The sequence below is a fragment of the Barbus barbus genome (assembly GCF_936440315.1).
Source record: "Barbus barbus genome assembly, chromosome: 7".
Lineage (NCBI taxonomy): Eukaryota > Metazoa > Chordata > Actinopteri > Cypriniformes > Cyprinidae > Barbus > Barbus barbus.
Window position 1 is genome coordinate 7,815,929 of NC_136735.1, and position 17,719 is coordinate 7,833,647.

General features: G+C 35.8%; 1 protein-coding gene across 2 annotated transcripts; it reads left to right on the plus strand.

The window, feature by feature from the left end:
• Window positions 1-234: 234 nt before the first annotated feature.
• col17a1a (collagen, type XVII, alpha 1a) lies at window positions 235-17,676 on the plus strand. Of its 2 annotated transcripts, none has more exons than XM_079420831.1 (52): window positions 235-308; window positions 2,708-2,775; window positions 2,892-2,948; window positions 3,039-3,197; window positions 3,432-3,863; window positions 3,996-4,043; window positions 4,686-4,727; window positions 4,853-4,900; window positions 5,173-5,307; window positions 5,387-5,482; window positions 5,581-5,631; window positions 6,087-6,158; window positions 6,252-6,305; window positions 6,397-6,561; window positions 7,025-7,090; window positions 7,189-7,227; window positions 7,359-7,490; window positions 7,567-7,833; window positions 7,922-7,972; window positions 8,079-8,105; window positions 9,065-9,091; window positions 9,246-9,308; window positions 9,431-9,517; window positions 9,628-9,690; window positions 9,850-9,939; window positions 10,020-10,055; window positions 10,163-10,198; window positions 10,309-10,371; window positions 10,694-10,729; window positions 10,822-10,893; window positions 11,023-11,049; window positions 11,169-11,204; window positions 11,358-11,393; window positions 11,908-11,991; window positions 12,113-12,148; window positions 12,227-12,292; window positions 12,370-12,453; window positions 12,554-12,616; window positions 12,693-12,743; window positions 12,840-12,866; window positions 12,965-12,997; window positions 13,095-13,211; window positions 13,324-13,371; window positions 13,471-13,596; window positions 14,382-14,495; window positions 14,603-14,722; window positions 15,234-15,374; window positions 15,874-15,942; window positions 16,057-16,239; window positions 16,312-16,389; window positions 17,119-17,190; window positions 17,275-17,676. In XM_079420831.1, exons 2-52 carry the CDS (start codon window positions 2,721-2,723, stop codon window positions 17,322-17,324), a joined length of 4,230 nt encoding a protein of 1,409 aa, XP_079276957.1. In that variant the 5' UTR covers window positions 235-308; window positions 2,708-2,720; the 3' UTR covers window positions 17,325-17,676. The 2 variants fall into 2 exon arrangements, with proteins under 2 accessions (XP_079276957.1, XP_079276956.1); XM_079420830.1 differs by lacking the exon at window positions 235-308 and adding an exon at window positions 1,915-2,017.
• Window positions 17,677-17,719: the final 43 nt, after the last annotated feature.

The window sequence follows — 17,719 nt, forward strand, 5'->3', positions numbered from 1 at the left end:
CTTTCTCCCAGGCGATTTACCTGGCCCATAATGATTTTTTTCCCTTGTTTTTATAAATAAAAGTGCCTCAGGGGTCTCATGTGACAGCCCCCTCGTCTTGTCAAAACTCGCCTGTAAGTGGCTGTAAGTCAGAAAAACTGGTATATTGCATGTAAAGGGGTAAAAAGCATGCGTGCCTGGTCCTGGATTACTCATCACATCTGAACGCACCTGCTCGTAAATATAATCGCTTTTGGAGCACATCTTTATACAGAAGAACAGGGGTACAACAAGAAGATTATACTCATTTCTCCTAGACAAGACTCAAGGTGAGTTTTAACATGCTCTTTTAAATGAAACATTGCTGTTATGCTATAGTGGGAGACAGAATCAGCATGGTTTAGTTTTATGACTGAACTTGAACTGTTTTCAAGTTCAAGTTTGTGTTCACGGACTGGAAAAATCTGTCAGGTTGGTGTTCTAGGAACAGCCAAACTGCTCACTCATTAAAGAAAAACACTGGCAATGAAAGGATGACATTTTTGGCATGTTGTCAGGCTCCAAACTGAAATATTCAAAGAAAGAATCAATTATATAATCCATAATATAGAAGAATCCATTTCTAAGATTTTATCTGTTTGATGTTTAAGAATTACAGTTTTTTCCAGCTCAAAAGAATTCCAATAATTTGTGGCTTATATCATGATCATACTGAAAGAATCTAATATGTAAAAGGAAAATCTCTTGTAAGTATTAATTTGCGGTCATGAGCTTATGGTGTTTAAATGTGTAATTTATGATCAAACCAAGAAAGAAAAGATGTTAGGTAACCACAAACACATTACAGAACAAGCACAGACACATACACATACAAAAACATGAGGTTGTTTATGCAGTGTGGGTTTAACTGTTGTTCTACTTAGTTTCATAATAGATTCATGACTGTATCGCTCACTCTGCTATTCACAAATGCCTCATTATCCAGAGTAATTTCAGGGTGCAGACTCCTAAAAAGTCTCTTGAAAGTGAACGAATGACAGGTGGACAGATCATTACTGTTTTAAGGGTGTAATGATGACTATTATGCAGCAATAGTGGTGGTAAGCATTGTTTTGAACAGATAGAAAAGGTGCTGAAGGTCTAGACTGGTGATGGATAAATGTATCAAAGGATGGATGAATGAACAAATTAATGGATGGACTAGAATGCAGCATGCTTGCTTTTATTATAAATCATATAATATTGCTAGAAATTAGTCTTATATTTAAATTAATATTAATCATTCTTACATTTAAGAATTTTATGCAAATTCCAAAATATTTATGTGATCTCATTAAACTGTCTTCATTCATGTATATATTTACAAAATGTGTGATATGGGTGATTGCCATATTACAATCAAAAATAAATTTGAGACACGAAAAAGCTTTAGAAGAAATTAAATGTGTTCATTTTATTATTAGAATAATTATTATTAATACTAATTGACCGGTATGCATACTATAAATTAGTTTTTTTTTTCTTTTTGGCATTTTATTTAATTTGTCGCTGAATTTATTTAATTGTCATTCTTTGAGCCTGCGGTGAAGAAATGTTTTGAAACATAAAAACAAGGTACAAAAATGTACATTTGAGCTTACGTTACTAACAAAAAACAAACAAATAAACAAAAAAAAATTAATTGAAAGTAATTAAAATGATTTTTTTAACTCCTAAGTATCACAAAGATTTCTAATGTATCAAAAAAAAGAAAAGGACTAATCATGGAGGTGGCTTTTCACAGTAATCTTAGAAATCACTGAATTCAAATCCTACATACAGTATGCTATTAAGTGTCAGGTGAGGAGGTTATATCTGCTGCCTTGAGGAAAACTTCAGGTTTAAACTTGATGGCTTCAGATGCGATAAGAAGGCTTGAAATCCAAGCTGAAAAATAGTTTTATGAGGGGTGCTGGGAGTGAACTTGAACTGAAAAAAAAAATCAGTGTGTTGATACAGGACAGACTATTTGACACGAGACGGTAAATTATAACAAGTGGTAAGTGTCAATTTGTTCTGAAATTCCGACATATTGTTGAAGAATTTTTTATTATATATTTATTTCAGTACAAATTCATATGCTTGTAAACTAAATGCAGTTTTCTGCTTTTTTTTTTTTGTCTCGTTAACTGAATTAACACACTTAAAACTGAATTTTATCATGTTTTTGAGCACCTTAGATTCAACAAAGAACCTTCTTCTAAGCAAAAACATTTTGGCTGTATAAAATTGAGTAGAGTTGCTGTTTGGTTCTTATCAGGATATAGGTTGCTTAAATCAGTGTATTAGTGTCTGTGCTTTTTCTAAAAGCTTATAAGATCAAATATAAAGTAATAATACTAATGTAAAAAATAATGAAGTATCAGACATTAAACCCTTTCTGATTTTATCAAGCATTAAATTCTTCTGATTGTATACTTTATTTTAAGCAAAGTGAAGTTGTATACTGTAAAAAAGAATAGAAAGCAAGAGAAACCATCAAAGTTTAAAGCGAGATATAATGATCTTTACTAGTAGCTAAAAGGATCATTTAATGGGACGTCTTAAACACTAAGGATATGCTTTGATGGGTTGCATTGCTTTTGAAATAATAGTCCTTCATTGTTTGTTTTTTATTTTGCATATGAAAAGCAAAGTTACAAAATAACTATATAAATAAAATTGGGGGTGTCACTTTGCACTTTTACAGTAGTTAACATGGAATGGACAAGCTAACCACAACCAAGATTGCGAAAGTAGAGGGGGGATCTGGAAAAGGTGAGTGTGTAAAAATAATTACATAAGAACTAATTAATTAATTCAGCACAACTAGTGTGTGCATATAATTTAAATTCATTTGTCCCTTAACGTGAATGATTTTTTAAAAATTACAGAGATCCAGAAACACAGAGAAACTGTAACGACCACACGACTGACATCTCTACCCCCGAGTAGGTTTAAATGTCCTTTCTACAAAAACTATTAATTGTGCTGTTCTCTAAATTGTGATCTGGTTCCCTTATTTGGTGTCTCCCCACTAGAGGGCAACAGCAGCTCTGTGAGTAGCCAACAGGTACTGACCTCCATAGTGAACAGCTCAGGCTCTGGAAGAGCTTCAGGAGGAGCTGTTCTGGTGGAGAAGAAGATCATCACCCAGAGCAGTGCTGAAGGAGGCGCGTCCAGAAGTTATGTCATATCCTGTGAGTCCAGAAATCATCCAGCTTTAACCGGCTTTATATGAGATATACAGGACATTTTTGAAATCAAAAGTATATTTTAAGCAATACTGACTTGAAAAGTTCATGAAATTCATGAAAGGAACTGTACTTGGTCAGTCTGTGCAATATAAATCCATATATAACATATAATGTCCATAGTAGAGAAATGTATTGTCCAACTACTGAAGTTGATCAATACTTCTCTCTTCTCTCCAGCCTCCTCGTCTGGAAGTTCAGCCAGCAGCAGTTCAGGAGCAGGATCTGTGATTGGTGGATTCGGCGAAATATCTCGTGAAATCAGTGTAACCGGGCCGATCAGTAGCTCTACAGTTAAAAGCTCTAGTTCTGCAGTTAAAAGCTCTGGCAGCATCACAACAGCTGGGGGTTCCTCAGCAACAAGTGGAGAGCTTTCTTCTGGATACGGCTCCATCTCCTCCTCTGAGTTTGTGTCTGGTTCTTCAGGCGGTTCTGTCAGTGTTTCTGGAGGCAGTATGAACATATCCAGAGGTGGAGGAGGTGGCGCTGGCTCCATGACTGTGACCAAGTTCAGCTCCTCGTCCCCCAGCGGGACACGGAAAGGTTTGAGTTACAGCACAGTTCCTGCAGAGAGGAAGACCAGCCTGAGCCTTCACACTGGAGGATATGAGGGTAAGTTTTGGATATACTGATTTCAAAAGAGAGAAATTTCACACCACATGTATTGATATTAGTTTTGAAAAACATCATTATTAATCAGATTTAATAAACAATATGTGTGTAATTTATATTATGTTTACCCAGGGAGCTCCAGTGGCAATTCTTCCCCGGAATACATTAAGAAAGAATACGGTACGTCAATTTAGTATTTTGTTTTGACTGGTCTGAATTTCAGGGGGAAAAACACCATTTATATGTATGAAAGAAATTTAAAATTAATCAGCACAATTTACAAAACTCACCTCAAGAGTGCTGTTTTTACCTGTTTACGGCGGAGCAGGACATTTCCGCCCTTTTTAAAAATGTAGCTAACGTGATGGTCTTTAGATACATCACACCATCGTAACATTGTTACCTGCTTGTTTTTTTACCTATTGAGGGGCGGGACATGCTCGTTCGAGGGACCATTTGATTGGACAGAAAATGCGCACTTGTGCAAATCCAAGTAATAGATGATTACAGGATTTGTTTTGACAAGGAGCTAGAAAAAATTGATTTATGTTTGCGAAAGTGTATTTAAGTAAAAATGAGCACGTACTTTTGCGGTGACAGAAACATTTACAAAAACTAGCAAAACAAATGCTGAGGTATACTGATATGTAAAAATTTAAGCTACTTTTAAGATTATGCAACGCCAAGCGTATGCTGTTGTGTTTTTTTTCTTCTTTTTTTTAATATTCTGAACTCTCCAATAATATGAATCTTCTTTTTCTTTCATCCGTGATACATGTGCTTCTTAAAATTCAGCTTTAATGTTTTTTTATTTATTTACAGTTTCGACAAGTGTTGCCACCAGAGGACGCACTCAAACACGAGGTATAATACGTAGTTTCACAAATTTCCCAACAATCATAAATTATAAATAATAAAAAAAATAATAATGTATGACCTCTTTAAGTCTCATTCTAAATCTTAATGCTGTCTTTTATTGTCTTTTTCAGAGAGTGAGATCAGAGCCAGATTGCAGAGTGCCTCACCCTCCACTAGATGTCAGTGTTAGTTCAGTCAAAAGTCTATTATGTGTTAATTTACTAATTTGAAATTGCTTATTATATGTATATATAATATATAATTGCATATAATATATCATATGTACAGTATTTTCGTTGTTTCATCTTTTAAATTATATAGGCCTACTGATCGTCGATGTTGCATATATGATGTTTTATTAAGTTATTTTTGAAAGATATTGTGAATTTTACAATCCATAGTTAGTGTGGCCCTGAGTTTCAGGAAATGATCTATAGTTTCATATATTTAGGGACAGAGCTGGATGATGTGAAGAGATTACTGAAGGGAAGTCGCTCCGGGAGCATCAGTCCACCTCGCTCTCCCACCAACACTCTACCTATCCCTAAAAAACGCAGTGTGGACACCCGTCATGACAGCCAGTCAGGTAACACACTCTCACAAGCACAGAGATGCCTGTGGTACACAGCACAGCCGGTTCTTCAACACTAATATATGTCTTTCAGGTTGTGACGGCTCAGTCCTGGATGCAGGATTCAGCGGATATTACTCCAATCCAAACAATCTCAGTTACACCACATTGCAACCATCATCACCCACAGGTTACAGAGACAATGTGCTTGTGTGCCTGTATTTACATACTAAAAAGATAAATGTGAGAGTGAGAGAGTGTAACTTATCATATGTTGTTTTGTTTTAGGTGGCATGCAGAATAATCTGACCCTCAGCTCATCTGCCCTCAGTAGTGCAGGTCTTTACATTCACACTGCACTGTACCAAATTTTGATTAACAAGACTCCAGTTTTAAGCTCTGGTTAAATCTTAAAATGCCCCAAAACTCATAAAACTGATAAAGTACCTCCTCAATGTTCCCATTAAGAAAATGCTATTTCTAAATGTTCTCTGAATGTGCCAATTTTTTTTTAAATGTTTTAAAAACAAACAAAAAGGGAACGTTCCTTTTTAGCTTGTTGGAATGTTTCTTTTGAATGTTCTGAAACCAGTAGAAAAACTAGAAAAATGTCCAATGAACGATGTATAAACAACATTTTTGTGCTAACGTTTTGAGAACGTTATTACCAGACAATTTTGAACAAGGGCTCTATTAACGTTACTGGAAGAGTGTTTGTTCATAACTTTGAGAGAACGGTCTATGTTTGCTGGTCTTATGCTCACGGCTGCCCTCTGTGTTTCTGTTTTTTTCAGTATATGGGATGAATAATAACCTGTCAACATCTGGTGGTGCTCTCATGGTTAATGGAATCAGTGCTGGCCAAGGTAAGCTCAACCTTGTCTCTATATAAAAACTATTGATGCAGTGCATGCAAATAACTACAGTAAGAGATTGATTTTGTCTGTTTGTACTTCCAGCATACGGGGCACAGAAGAATGTTGGCAGCGCTGGATTGGCCACCACTGTTACTAGTAAAAATAATTTGACTTAAAAATGTGTAATATTAAAACATTGCAATATTACCAAATGAAAATTTGTTCTTTTTTTGTGTCACATTCACAGCTGTTCCCAGCAGCCCTATCACCGCTGATGATGTGTTTGTGAAAGACGGCAAGTTTATTGCGATTGGAAAAGAAAATGTAGCAGCTAAGAAAGAGACTGAGCGACAGATCATGTCCAAAAACACTGGCAAACAGTTCATCACTTCCACCACCAGTGCTGGAGCAGGTAGAGACCAGATATTTGTTTTGTTTTTTTATGTACAGTCGAAATAATAATTTAATTAGTAAAAAATCTAGTTGTTCCAGTTGTACTGGGTAAAACAGTTAAATACTGTATACAATACATTTGGAATTTTTTTTCAAAGAAATTAATCCTTATAATAATGTGTCTTGATCAGCAAATCAGACAACATACTCTGAAGAATCATGTGACACTGAAGACTTATTTTAAATTGTAATAATAATATTAGTGTGTTTTTTTAATCAAATAAATGCAGCCTTTGTAAGCAAGAGACTCCATTTAAACACATTAAACATCTTACCCACCCCAAATGTTTGAACAATAATTGTTCCATGAGTACGTTATGATTAGTGTATGATGTTTATTTTACATATTATTTTTTAATATCACTTAATTGTTTTTTAAGTAGAAATGTATTTGTGGCTGTAAATTTTTTTTAATATAACAGATTCTGAAGATTCACTGAAGAGGGAGAAAAAGATGATCTCCAGCACTACTGAATCCACAATGACTGGTACATTCAGATGAAGTCATTTACTGTATATTATCTAATTAATAATAAAATCGTGCCTTAAATTACATGCAGTAAGACCATCATTTATGTGCTTTCAGCTTCCAGAGCCTTAACGAAAGACAAGGCAACCTATGCAGGTAAATGTCCTAAAGAAATGCAAATATTACAAAAAATTGCTCAAAACTGTCACACGCATCCGTTCATTCAGCACGGATGGCCTGTTGGATCTGGTTTTTGTTTATAGTCTCATATTCTAATGTTACAACAGAGATCCGTAAAGATGAGTCTGACAGTGCAGGACTAGGATTCTGTTCCTGCTGCTCGTGGTGGAAGTGGCTTCTGGCATTGATTTTAGGTCTTCTCCTTCTACTGGGACTCCTCTGTGGTCTCGTCGCACTGGGTACATTATGTCTCATGATATTATTTTAGACCAACTGATATAGCTTGTACTTCAAAATGAAAATTTCTCTGTCTAGGTGAGGAGGTCCGGAAGCTGAAGGCTCGTGTGGACGCTATTGATGGTGGAGAAAGCGCAGTCTCTGCTCGAACCAGTCGTTTCTCCGCCTCCTCTGCTGTCAACATCATTGATCCACTGGAGTCTTCATACGCTGAGCGCATCCCTGGCGTCCGTGCCGATAACACTATAAATCTGGGTTCAGCGTCTGCTGCACAAGACCCGGTGGTTCTCCAGAGAACCATCCAACAGATCCTCAGATCCGAGCTTCAGTCAGACACCGTCAGAGGTGTTTACCATATATTCATGCTAAACATGTGATAGCTTTATCCAATCAGTTATCTAAACATTTATACATTTTTATGATTTCATTATAGCTTCACTGGTAACTTCACTTAAGGGTGAGAGAGGAGAGCCTGGGCCTAAAGGTAACACTTACAGATAAATACATTCAATAGATAAACCTGGAGAAATACAGAGTGAAAATGCCTTTTTACTCATAAATACATTTTACTGATACTCATGTCATTCTAGGTGACCAAGGACCTCCTGGAGTGAAAGGTATTCATAAAAATACCACACAGATTTACAAATATGTTAGATTAACAAACAAACATGCATAATAATGAAACAGTATCACATAATATCACAAATATATTATAATATCAGAAATGTGTTAGAATTATATCCCAAAAATCACAGTGTCACACATTATCACAACAGTGTCACATATATCACAAATCTATCACAATCATGTTGCATCACAACCGCATCACAAATATATCACAATATCACAGAAATATCACAAATATCACAATGTCATTCAGTAGTGCAACAGTATCACATATCATATATTGCAATATCACAAATTGATCACATTATATCACAAATAAATCATAATATCATAAATGTATTAGACTTATCAAAAACATCACGTCACACATTATCACAATAGTGTCACATAATATCACAAAGTATCACAAATATATCACAATAATGTCACATCACAACAGCATCACATAATATCACAAATATATCACAATATCACAGCGATATCACAAATGTATAGGTTATGTCAAATGTATCACAAAATTACAAATGTATCACAAATATATCATAATGTTTTACAATTATATCATGACAATGTCACACGTCACAAGTGTCACATAATTAAATCACAGTTATATCACATCATCACAACAGTATCACAATATCACAAAGAATCACAAATATATCACAATAATGTCACAACACAACAGCATCACAAATATTACATATCACAAATGTATTAGTTTTAAATATATCACAGTATTACAAATTTATCACAGTTATATCACAAATACCACAATTTAACAGTATCACACAACTGTGTCATAACATATCATAAATATATCACAATAATGGCACATTATTACAACAGTATTATAATATCACACATGTATCAGTTATATCACAAATATATCAGATATATTATGAAATATTATGAAAATGTTACAATAATATTACTAATAATTTTACAGGTGATACAGGGTTTCCTGGAATTCCAGGTAATTCTTTTTTATATCACAAAACATAACAATCCTTTGCACTCACTGTATACTGTACACATACCTAGATATATGAATAAAGAATATAGATGTTATATGTACTTATAAGAAAAGATAAATTAATAAACCGAATTAATGAAGGGCATCTTTTTAGGTCCTCCTGGTCTCATTGGTCACCCTGGACAGGAAGGTCCTCGAGGACCCAAAGGAAGTGCAGGTATGAGGCAGAGACACTGGACTTCTACCAGTTGATTGTTTCCATTACAGTTTTAAGACTGATGTTCTGATGCTGACATGTGACAAAGGCCTAAAACATCTGCTTGTGTGAATTATTCACAGGTGAATCAGGAAATGACGGTTTACCTGGGTTGAGGGGTCGAGAGGGGCCAGCGGGTCCCAGAGGAGAACCGGGATTTGGAGAGAAAGGTTACACCATTTTCATGATTATTGCTGCTGTTTTGTTATAAATTTTTATACAGAAGCCCTTTAATAAGATTTAAAAGTGACGTGCTAATTGCTCTGTGTTTGCTCCTCAGGTTCATCCGGCGATGTTGGCGCACCTGGGCTAGTAGGACCACCAGGCCCTGTGGGACCCAAAGGTAAGACCATCTGCTCATAGACAAAGAAAAACAAGCAGAGAAACAGCAGTACAGTATGTAAAAATGACTCTGGTAGCAGACAAATAGATACATAGGACCTAAGTTTTTTTTTAAGATGGACCTAAATTTCTTGGGAAAAAACATGTTTTGTGGCTGCAGGTGATGCAGGTGCACAAGGCATACCAGGTCTTCAAGGAGCTCCTGGACCCCAAGGCTTCCGTGGAGATTCTGGTGCTCCTGGACCCAAGGGTAAATGTACCTTTTCTGAACATTTTCTCTTTTGAGAATTTCATGTGAACTATTTTTCTAATCATTTTTTATATTTTTAGGTGACAAAGGACCCGCTGGGCCACCTGGGGTCAAAGGTCAGTAGAAGCCAGAGATGCATAGGGTATTGCAGTAAAGCTGTTTTTCATGTACACAAGCTTTTATTGCAATGATTATAATTACATTGCTTTTATTACTAAATAAGGCGATCAGGGAGAGAGAGGACCACGTGGTGCCACTGGTGAGTTATCTTACTTAAAACTATATATGTATTAATCAGCACTCATTGCTGTATGAATTCATTGTGGCATTTATTTTCAACATCACAAAATATTATATTTTTTTTGCCAGGTGAGCCAGGTCAGGTCGGACCAGCAGGGCCTCCTGGTGAGAAAGGTCTTAAAGGATCAGCAGGTAGGTTTCATCACAGAAATAAAACCTGAGTAAAAGAAAGCCTGTATCACATGTAGAATCAATGCAAATATAGCCTCTTCTGAATTTCATAAGACATATGCACTACCTTTCAAATAAGTTCAAGGATGCATTAAACATTACAAAAAGTATGTATTTTAAATATATGCTGAAAAAATGTATCAGGGTTTCCACAAAAATACTAAGCAGCACAACTGTTTTCAACATTTATAATGATTTGTATTTTTGATCAAACAAATGCATCATTGATGAGCATATAAGAGTCTTTTATAATATATCATATCATATCTTTTATTTTTCAAAGGTGCTCCTGGGCCAGATGGTGTTAAAGGAATTCGAGGTAATTTTAAAACTAAGCCTTGGGAAAATATTAGTCTCTGTCTTTCTTTTTAAGCATGCATTCTGTAAATTTCTCCTTCATTTAAATTCAAGGAGATCAAGGCCCGATTGGGTTGCCTGGAGCTCGGGGACCCTCAGGGCCTCCTGGAGATGCAGGAATACCAGGTATAAATGAAAAGAACTCACAAGAATTCGCACCACGAATAAAAAGATAATTTGTGCTTTTCATGCTTTCTAAACATAATTGTTAATAATGCAAACCATGTAAAAAAAAAGAAGTGTTTTTCTACACAGGTACACCAGGACTCCAAGGACCACCAGGTTTGATTTCACTTGTTCTCAGCTGCATATGAAACAAAACATATCTAGCTTTTTTTTTGTAAAATTGCAGACACAGGTTAACCTTAATCATTTTATTTTATTACATTACATTACTATAGGTTTGCCAGGTACTCCGGGCCATCCAGGAGCTAAAGGTATTATTTATTTATTTTTCATTTCAATTAAATTCTACTTAATGGCATTATGGTTGAAGTGTATATTAGGTAGAAGTGGTATGATGTGTGTATATATATATATATAGAAATACACTTTGTCTTACCACATTATACATGATGTTGTCTCTTTAGGTGAGCCCGGTGAGCCTGGAAGAGTCATTTTTGCAGGTGAGGAAACACAAATGTGACCCTGGACCACAAAACCAGTCATTAGGAACAATTTTTTGAAATTGAGATTTATACATCCCATGAAATCTGAATAAATAAGCTTTCCATTAATGTATGGTTTATTAGGATAGGACAATATTTGGTTGAGATACAACTATTTGAAAATCTGGAATTGAGAAAATCACTCTTAAAGTTGTCTAAATTAGGTCCTTAGCAATGCATATTACTAATCAAAAATTAAGTTTTGATATGTTTATGATGGGAAATTTGCTAAATATTTTCATGGAACATGATCTTTACTTAATATCCTAATGATTTTTGGCATAAAAAAAATTAATAATTTCGACCCATACAATGTATTGTTGGCTATTGCTTCAAATATACCCGTGCGACTTATGACTGGTTTTGTGGTCCAGGGTCACAAATGATAATTAGTTCGTAATAATAATAATAATCTGGCTCTTTTGATGGTGACAACATTCATCATTATCTTATTTCTGGTCACTCCTTGCAGGTGCTAATACTAACACCGTGGGTGTACCTGGACCAGCTGGACCTCCTGGAGCTCCAGGTCCTGCCGGACCACCTGGACTATCAGGTGTTATGAAGTTCATCATGGACTATTTTAAATGCATTTAATATGAAATGAAAATAATCAGTTAAACAGCAGTATGTTCATGCTAATATTGCTAACATTTTATTTTTCTTTTGAACCTCAGGTCCTATTGGTCCTGCTGGTCTTCCTGGTTCACCTGGTAAGAGGATTTTTTTTCTATAAAACAAAAAGAGTGAAATCATAAAGATTTAGTTTCCTGACATTTAAATCTCTATAGGTTCAAAGGGAGATAAAGGAGACCAAGGAGAAGATGGGAAGCCTGGAGTCTCTGAGAGTGCAGGGAGTGAGTGTGTTCAGTTTTAAAATGGACATTATACATGCTTTTATATCTTTAATTCACTTTTAAACTGAATTGAACAGAGAAAGCTGCTTCTGAACCTGGTCCTCCTGGCCCACCTGGTCCACCAGGACCAACCGGACCGCCTGGGAATGATGGAAAACCAGGTACATAGTTCCAGAATTTAGTTCAGTCTGACTTCATTATCTACAAATGGCATTTCTGTATTGTTATGGTATTCATTTTTTATTTCGTTTTTTTCCACAGGTATTGGTCAACCTGGTCCTCGTGGTGAAAAAGGTGAACCAGGAAGCTTTGTACCCACTTCAGGTATACTTTAATTTACTGTACGTACTGAAAATCATGGTATGAAAGTGATCTGACTGTGGGTTTTGTGATCAATCAGGAACCTTCTTTGCTGGACCCCCTGGTCCTCCTGGACCAATGGGATCACCAGGTAGATCCAAAACACATTACATTTTTTTATTTTATGTGGAGCCTGTGAATTTTAATGTTTAATGTCTTATTAATCTCATAATGTTTAATGTCTCAGGTGATATTGGCCCTCAAGGTTTCCCTGGTAAGACCATCACATTCAATCACACATGCAGTATATAATAATCATTGTGACATTTTCAGATTACATGCAAACTTCTCTTTGATCTTTCTTTACTCAAGGCCAGCCTGGATTACCTGGAGAACCTGGAATCGGTTAGTGATTCAAATTCATATAATAAAAAATATATATATTATACACTATTTTACAGTAGCTGACTGCAAAGTATACACTATTTTACCCTTAATCCAGGTATTCCAGGACAGCCAGGGTCACTAGGACCACGTGGAGAACAAGGTCCTGGGGGTCCGCCAGGTCCACAGGGACCTCAAGGACCAATGGGTCCCATGGGGCCAGAAGGTCCAAAAGGTACAATGGAAAAAAACTTTTTACAAAAAAAACCTCCAGTTACAGTAATAAATGGAGTTAGCATTTCTACATCTGTGCATTTTAATGACACCTTTTTATTATTTAAACAAAGGTGATGCTGGAGTCCCAGGGGCCCCTGGCATTCCGGGATATTCCAACGGTAGGCAAACAGGCCTATTGATCCAATAGCTGCAGTGACATGAACCATATACCATTTCTTTAGTGAAAGAGAGAGTTTCAAATTTTTTTTTTTTATAAGGTGGAGGATCCAGAAGCGCTCCAGGTCCTCCAGGTCCACCTGGACCCCCAGGGTCTCCTGGAGCACCCGGTTCATCGGGTGGCAGCACACCAGATGTTGGTCAACAGATTTCAGACTACCTCAGAAGTATGTTTAAAAGGAAATTAAGTACTTTTATGCACCCTAGCAACTCCCTTAAAACCACACAGTATACCTTAAAGGGACAGTTCACTCAAAAATGTATATTTTGTTATCATTTACTTACCTTCATGTCATTCCAAACATGTGTGTCTTTCTTTCTTTTGTGAAACATACTGTAAAAGAAGATATTTTAAAGAATGTTGGTGAGCAAACAGTTTCACTTACCATTGACTTCCATTGTATTTTGGCCCATCCAATGGAAGTCAATCTTAATTGAAACATTTTAGTAACCAGCCTTCTTCAAAATAGCTTCTTTTATGGTCATACAGTTTTAGAAAGACATGAGGCTGAATAAGTGACAATATAATTTTTTTCACTATCCCTTTAAGAACTTCATAGCAGCTGCCCACAACATGCTAGCACTCAAAAAAAATAGCTTGTTCAGTGAACTTTTCCACGCAATTAGTCCAGGTCCACAAAACAGGACTAAAAGACAGTTTCAGTTAAACAAATAATGTTAGTTCATTTAAATTCTACAAATTTAAGTGGACTAAACATAATGGAAACAAGTTACATAGAACATTTTCTAAAATTTAGTTGTTTCTGCTCATTTTAACCAATTTGAACAAGCATTAAAACTTTAGTTTTTTTTTTGAGTGAATGTCGAGTGGACAAGCATCTTTTAGAAGTTTTAGTTCCATTTTGTGCTACTAGAAAAGGCACCTTTAACTGGCTATATAGATAAATGGGTAAATAAGCTCCATGTCTGTAATATTTCATGTTCTCTGTAGGTGAACCCATCAGAGAATACCTGACCGGACCTCCAGGCCCACCTGGACCACCAGGACCTTCCGGATCAGGCTCTGAAGATTCTCTGGCTAACCGTGTTATTGAATACCTTCAAAGTGAGTGTGAAATGGGTGCTTAAGGCATTTTATAAACAAAAATAACGTTCAACTAATGTGCTTCATAAAACATTTGGTGCATCCACACGTTCTTTGGTATTATATAGGAGATGAGGTGAGGCAGTACCTGATTGGTCCTCCAGGGCCCCCAGGACCCCCAGGTGTGCCCGGTGGATATGGCTTTAACACTCAGGAAGTTGCTGGACGAGTGCTACGTCTGATGAATGGTAGGACCTGGGTCATATGGTCTAGATACAATTCTTGTAACATGCAACTGTTTGGGGTCGATGTGATTTTTTTATGTTTTTGAAAAAAGATTTTATGCTCACTAAGACTGTATTTATTAGATCAAAAAATACAGGAAAAAGAGTAATATTGTGAAATATTATTACAACTTAAAATAACTGTTTTGTATTTAAATATACTTTAAAGTGCAATTTATTTCTGTGATGCAAAGCATCATTACTCCAGTCTTCAGTGTCACATGATCCTTCAGAAATCATTCTAATATGCTGATTTGTGCTCAAGAAACAGTGGTCTATATGAAACTGTTAAGATTTAAAGTTTGTTAATAGCAAGACTGAAACTTTCAGGATGTGGGGGACCAAATGTAATTAAGAACTGACCATTGCAAAAAAACAACAACACATCTGTTAACCACTGATGTCTCTAGGTTAATTTTATACAGGAACAGCATATATTAAAATGATTTGATATCCATTTTGTATGTTGTTTAAGATGCTAGTTTCAGAGGTCTGCCAGGACCTCCCGGTCCCCCAGGACCTCAAGGACCACCAGGAAGCGCTGGAGGACTAGTGTCTTACGCCGTTAATGAAAACCAACAGCAAATCCGTGCAAAGCCTCAGGAGTACATCAAAAGTAAGAAGAGTGTTTTGCTAACTGTATTTCATCTTAAGTCTCGCTCATTGGTGGCTTATTTATCGGATGAGATGAATTGAGCTGAATAATTACATTACAGTCTTCTATAGAGCTGCTTTAGAGCTGTATCAGATTCATTTCATAATTGATGCATTTTGCAACATCGACACTTTTACTGAAGTGAATCAATATTGAACAGACTTCCCTGGATAACGACACCATTGTTTCCTGTAGAGCTGCTTATCGCTGAATTCAACTTGTTTTGTAACTGTACATAGTTATTGAATTGAACAGAATAAACAGTGACTTGAGCTGAATAATGACACTAGTATTATTACTTTTTAGAGCTGCTTAAAAAGCATAATTTGAATTGGTCTCATCTTTGATGATGTTTGCATGATTGATTCTGTTATTTTCCTGTTTTAATACTGTGAAGCGGCTTTGAAAAGATCTGTATTGTATAAAGTGCCGTATAAATAATGTGACTTGACTTTTGCAGGGCATCCAAGCTCTGAAGAGAATTTGGATTACGCAGCCATCGCTAAACAGGTTTCAGATTACATTAAGTGTAAGTTATGCTACATGTGACAGTCATTTAAATAGCCTTGAAAAGAACAAGATATGGGCAGAAACTGATTTAGGAATTCTTGGTTGAGTCTTGTATGTTTGCATTTTTCCACAGCTCATGGCCTGTTACAAGGTTTGACAGCGATTCCAGGTCCACGAGGAATCGCTGGACCCCCTGGAGTCCCTGGACCTATTGGATTCACTGGACGCCCTGGAAGCCCTGGACTCCCTGGACTTCCAGGAAAACGTGTCGAATTTTCTTCCTCCAATATGACAGCGATTATAGACTACATCAGAGGCAAGATTAAACTTGTATTAAACTTACATATTTACTATTCATGATCTTAATTACTATTAACTGTTTCTACAGAAAACCATATGATTGGACCACCAGGTATACCAGGGATGAAAGGGGAGCCGGGATATCTTGGACCACAAGGACAGAAAGGTACATATCTCATGCCCATATGATGTTCATATCAGGTTCAGCAAAGCAAGTAAACCTAGTTACCTTTAGCATCTGTGTGAAGATACTAGGAAGTGACATGGCACAACTTAACCTGTTTACAAAGAGACAAATCCATAAAAAAAAAATCTGTTTATGAATTACTGACAGTTTTTCAGTTTGTTTTATTAAACTGAAGTTTTAAGTGTATTTTAATTCAGTTTATATTAAGTTTTATTTTCAGATGATAAACATTTCATATCTTTGAGAAAAAACAAGAGCTTCTCATTTCTGCTTTTAACCCTTTCGGCAACTTTGCCTAAGTTTTAAATATAGAAAATTTCACTTTTTTTTTTTTTTTTTAGGAAAACCATGTTAAAATGTATCAAATATGATAATTAGTCTTTTGAGGAAAGTTTATTTTTAATGTCAATCATCATTGTATTATATTTTGATCCCTCACAATAAAAACTACAGAGCTTTGATCAAATAACTAAGCATTTAAAATAATAGATACATAACAGAGATATAGAGTGACAACTGATAGCCTATGCATATGCATTCAATGAAATATAAGTAGTCGACTATAAAGATCTCACTTATTTACATTACAAGCTTTTTGAATTTCATCATACTTTTTGTCCGTATAAACATCAGCAACAGCATAACTGTTCAAATCTCATCTACATTGTTTCATGTTTCGACTTGTAATTTTACTTTTCTACAATCCAGGTGACAGAGGATTGACCGGTCCAGTAGGTCACCCAGGCTTCCCAGGAACGAGAGGACAAAAGGGAGAGAAGGGTTTGTATCAGTTTACAAAATACATGAATGATCATAACGTTTTTTTTTCATGATAATGTCATAACAAACCTTGTTTCCCTACAGGGGAGGTTTCATATGTCACTCGCAGGAGGAGGAGGAGCACAATCATTTAGCTAGTGTGCCTTAAGCAGCTAATGCTTTAGAAAATGACATGTACTGTACATATTTAGTCTTTTCTATACTTACTTTAGATCAATTTATTACAAGCTAAATATATTCACATTGAATTAACAAGCATTACGTGATCAAATTCATCTTTATGCCAGTTTTAAAGAAAAATATTTTTGCAAATGTATTTTTCCTGACTGGTTTTTCTTGCATGAATGCAGAATGGCATTTAACATATAATCTGGGGATGTGCTTTATATTCTGCTTTTTCTCATTTGTGCTGTTAAAATGCTTTCATTAGACTCAAAAGTGGCTTGACTTTTAAATTGAGAATAAAGATTGATTTTTTTTTTTTGTAAAGGCGTGGCTTACAAGATACTTTACAGTAATGTTCATAAAC

Excerpts from the sequence above, each read along its gene's own strand:
- col17a1a (XM_079420831.1), top strand. The coding sequence starts at position 2,721 with ATGGACAAGCTAACCACAACCAAGATTGCGAAAGTAGAGGGGGGATCT. Across the intron at positions 9,518-9,627 it reads ACCGGGATTTGGAGAGAAAG|GTTCATCCGGCGATGTTGGC; the intron begins GTTACACCATTT and ends TTTGCTCCTCAG. Across the intron at positions 10,056-10,162 it reads TGGGCCACCTGGGGTCAAAG|GCGATCAGGGAGAGAGAGGA; the intron begins GTCAGTAGAAGC and ends TTACTAAATAAG.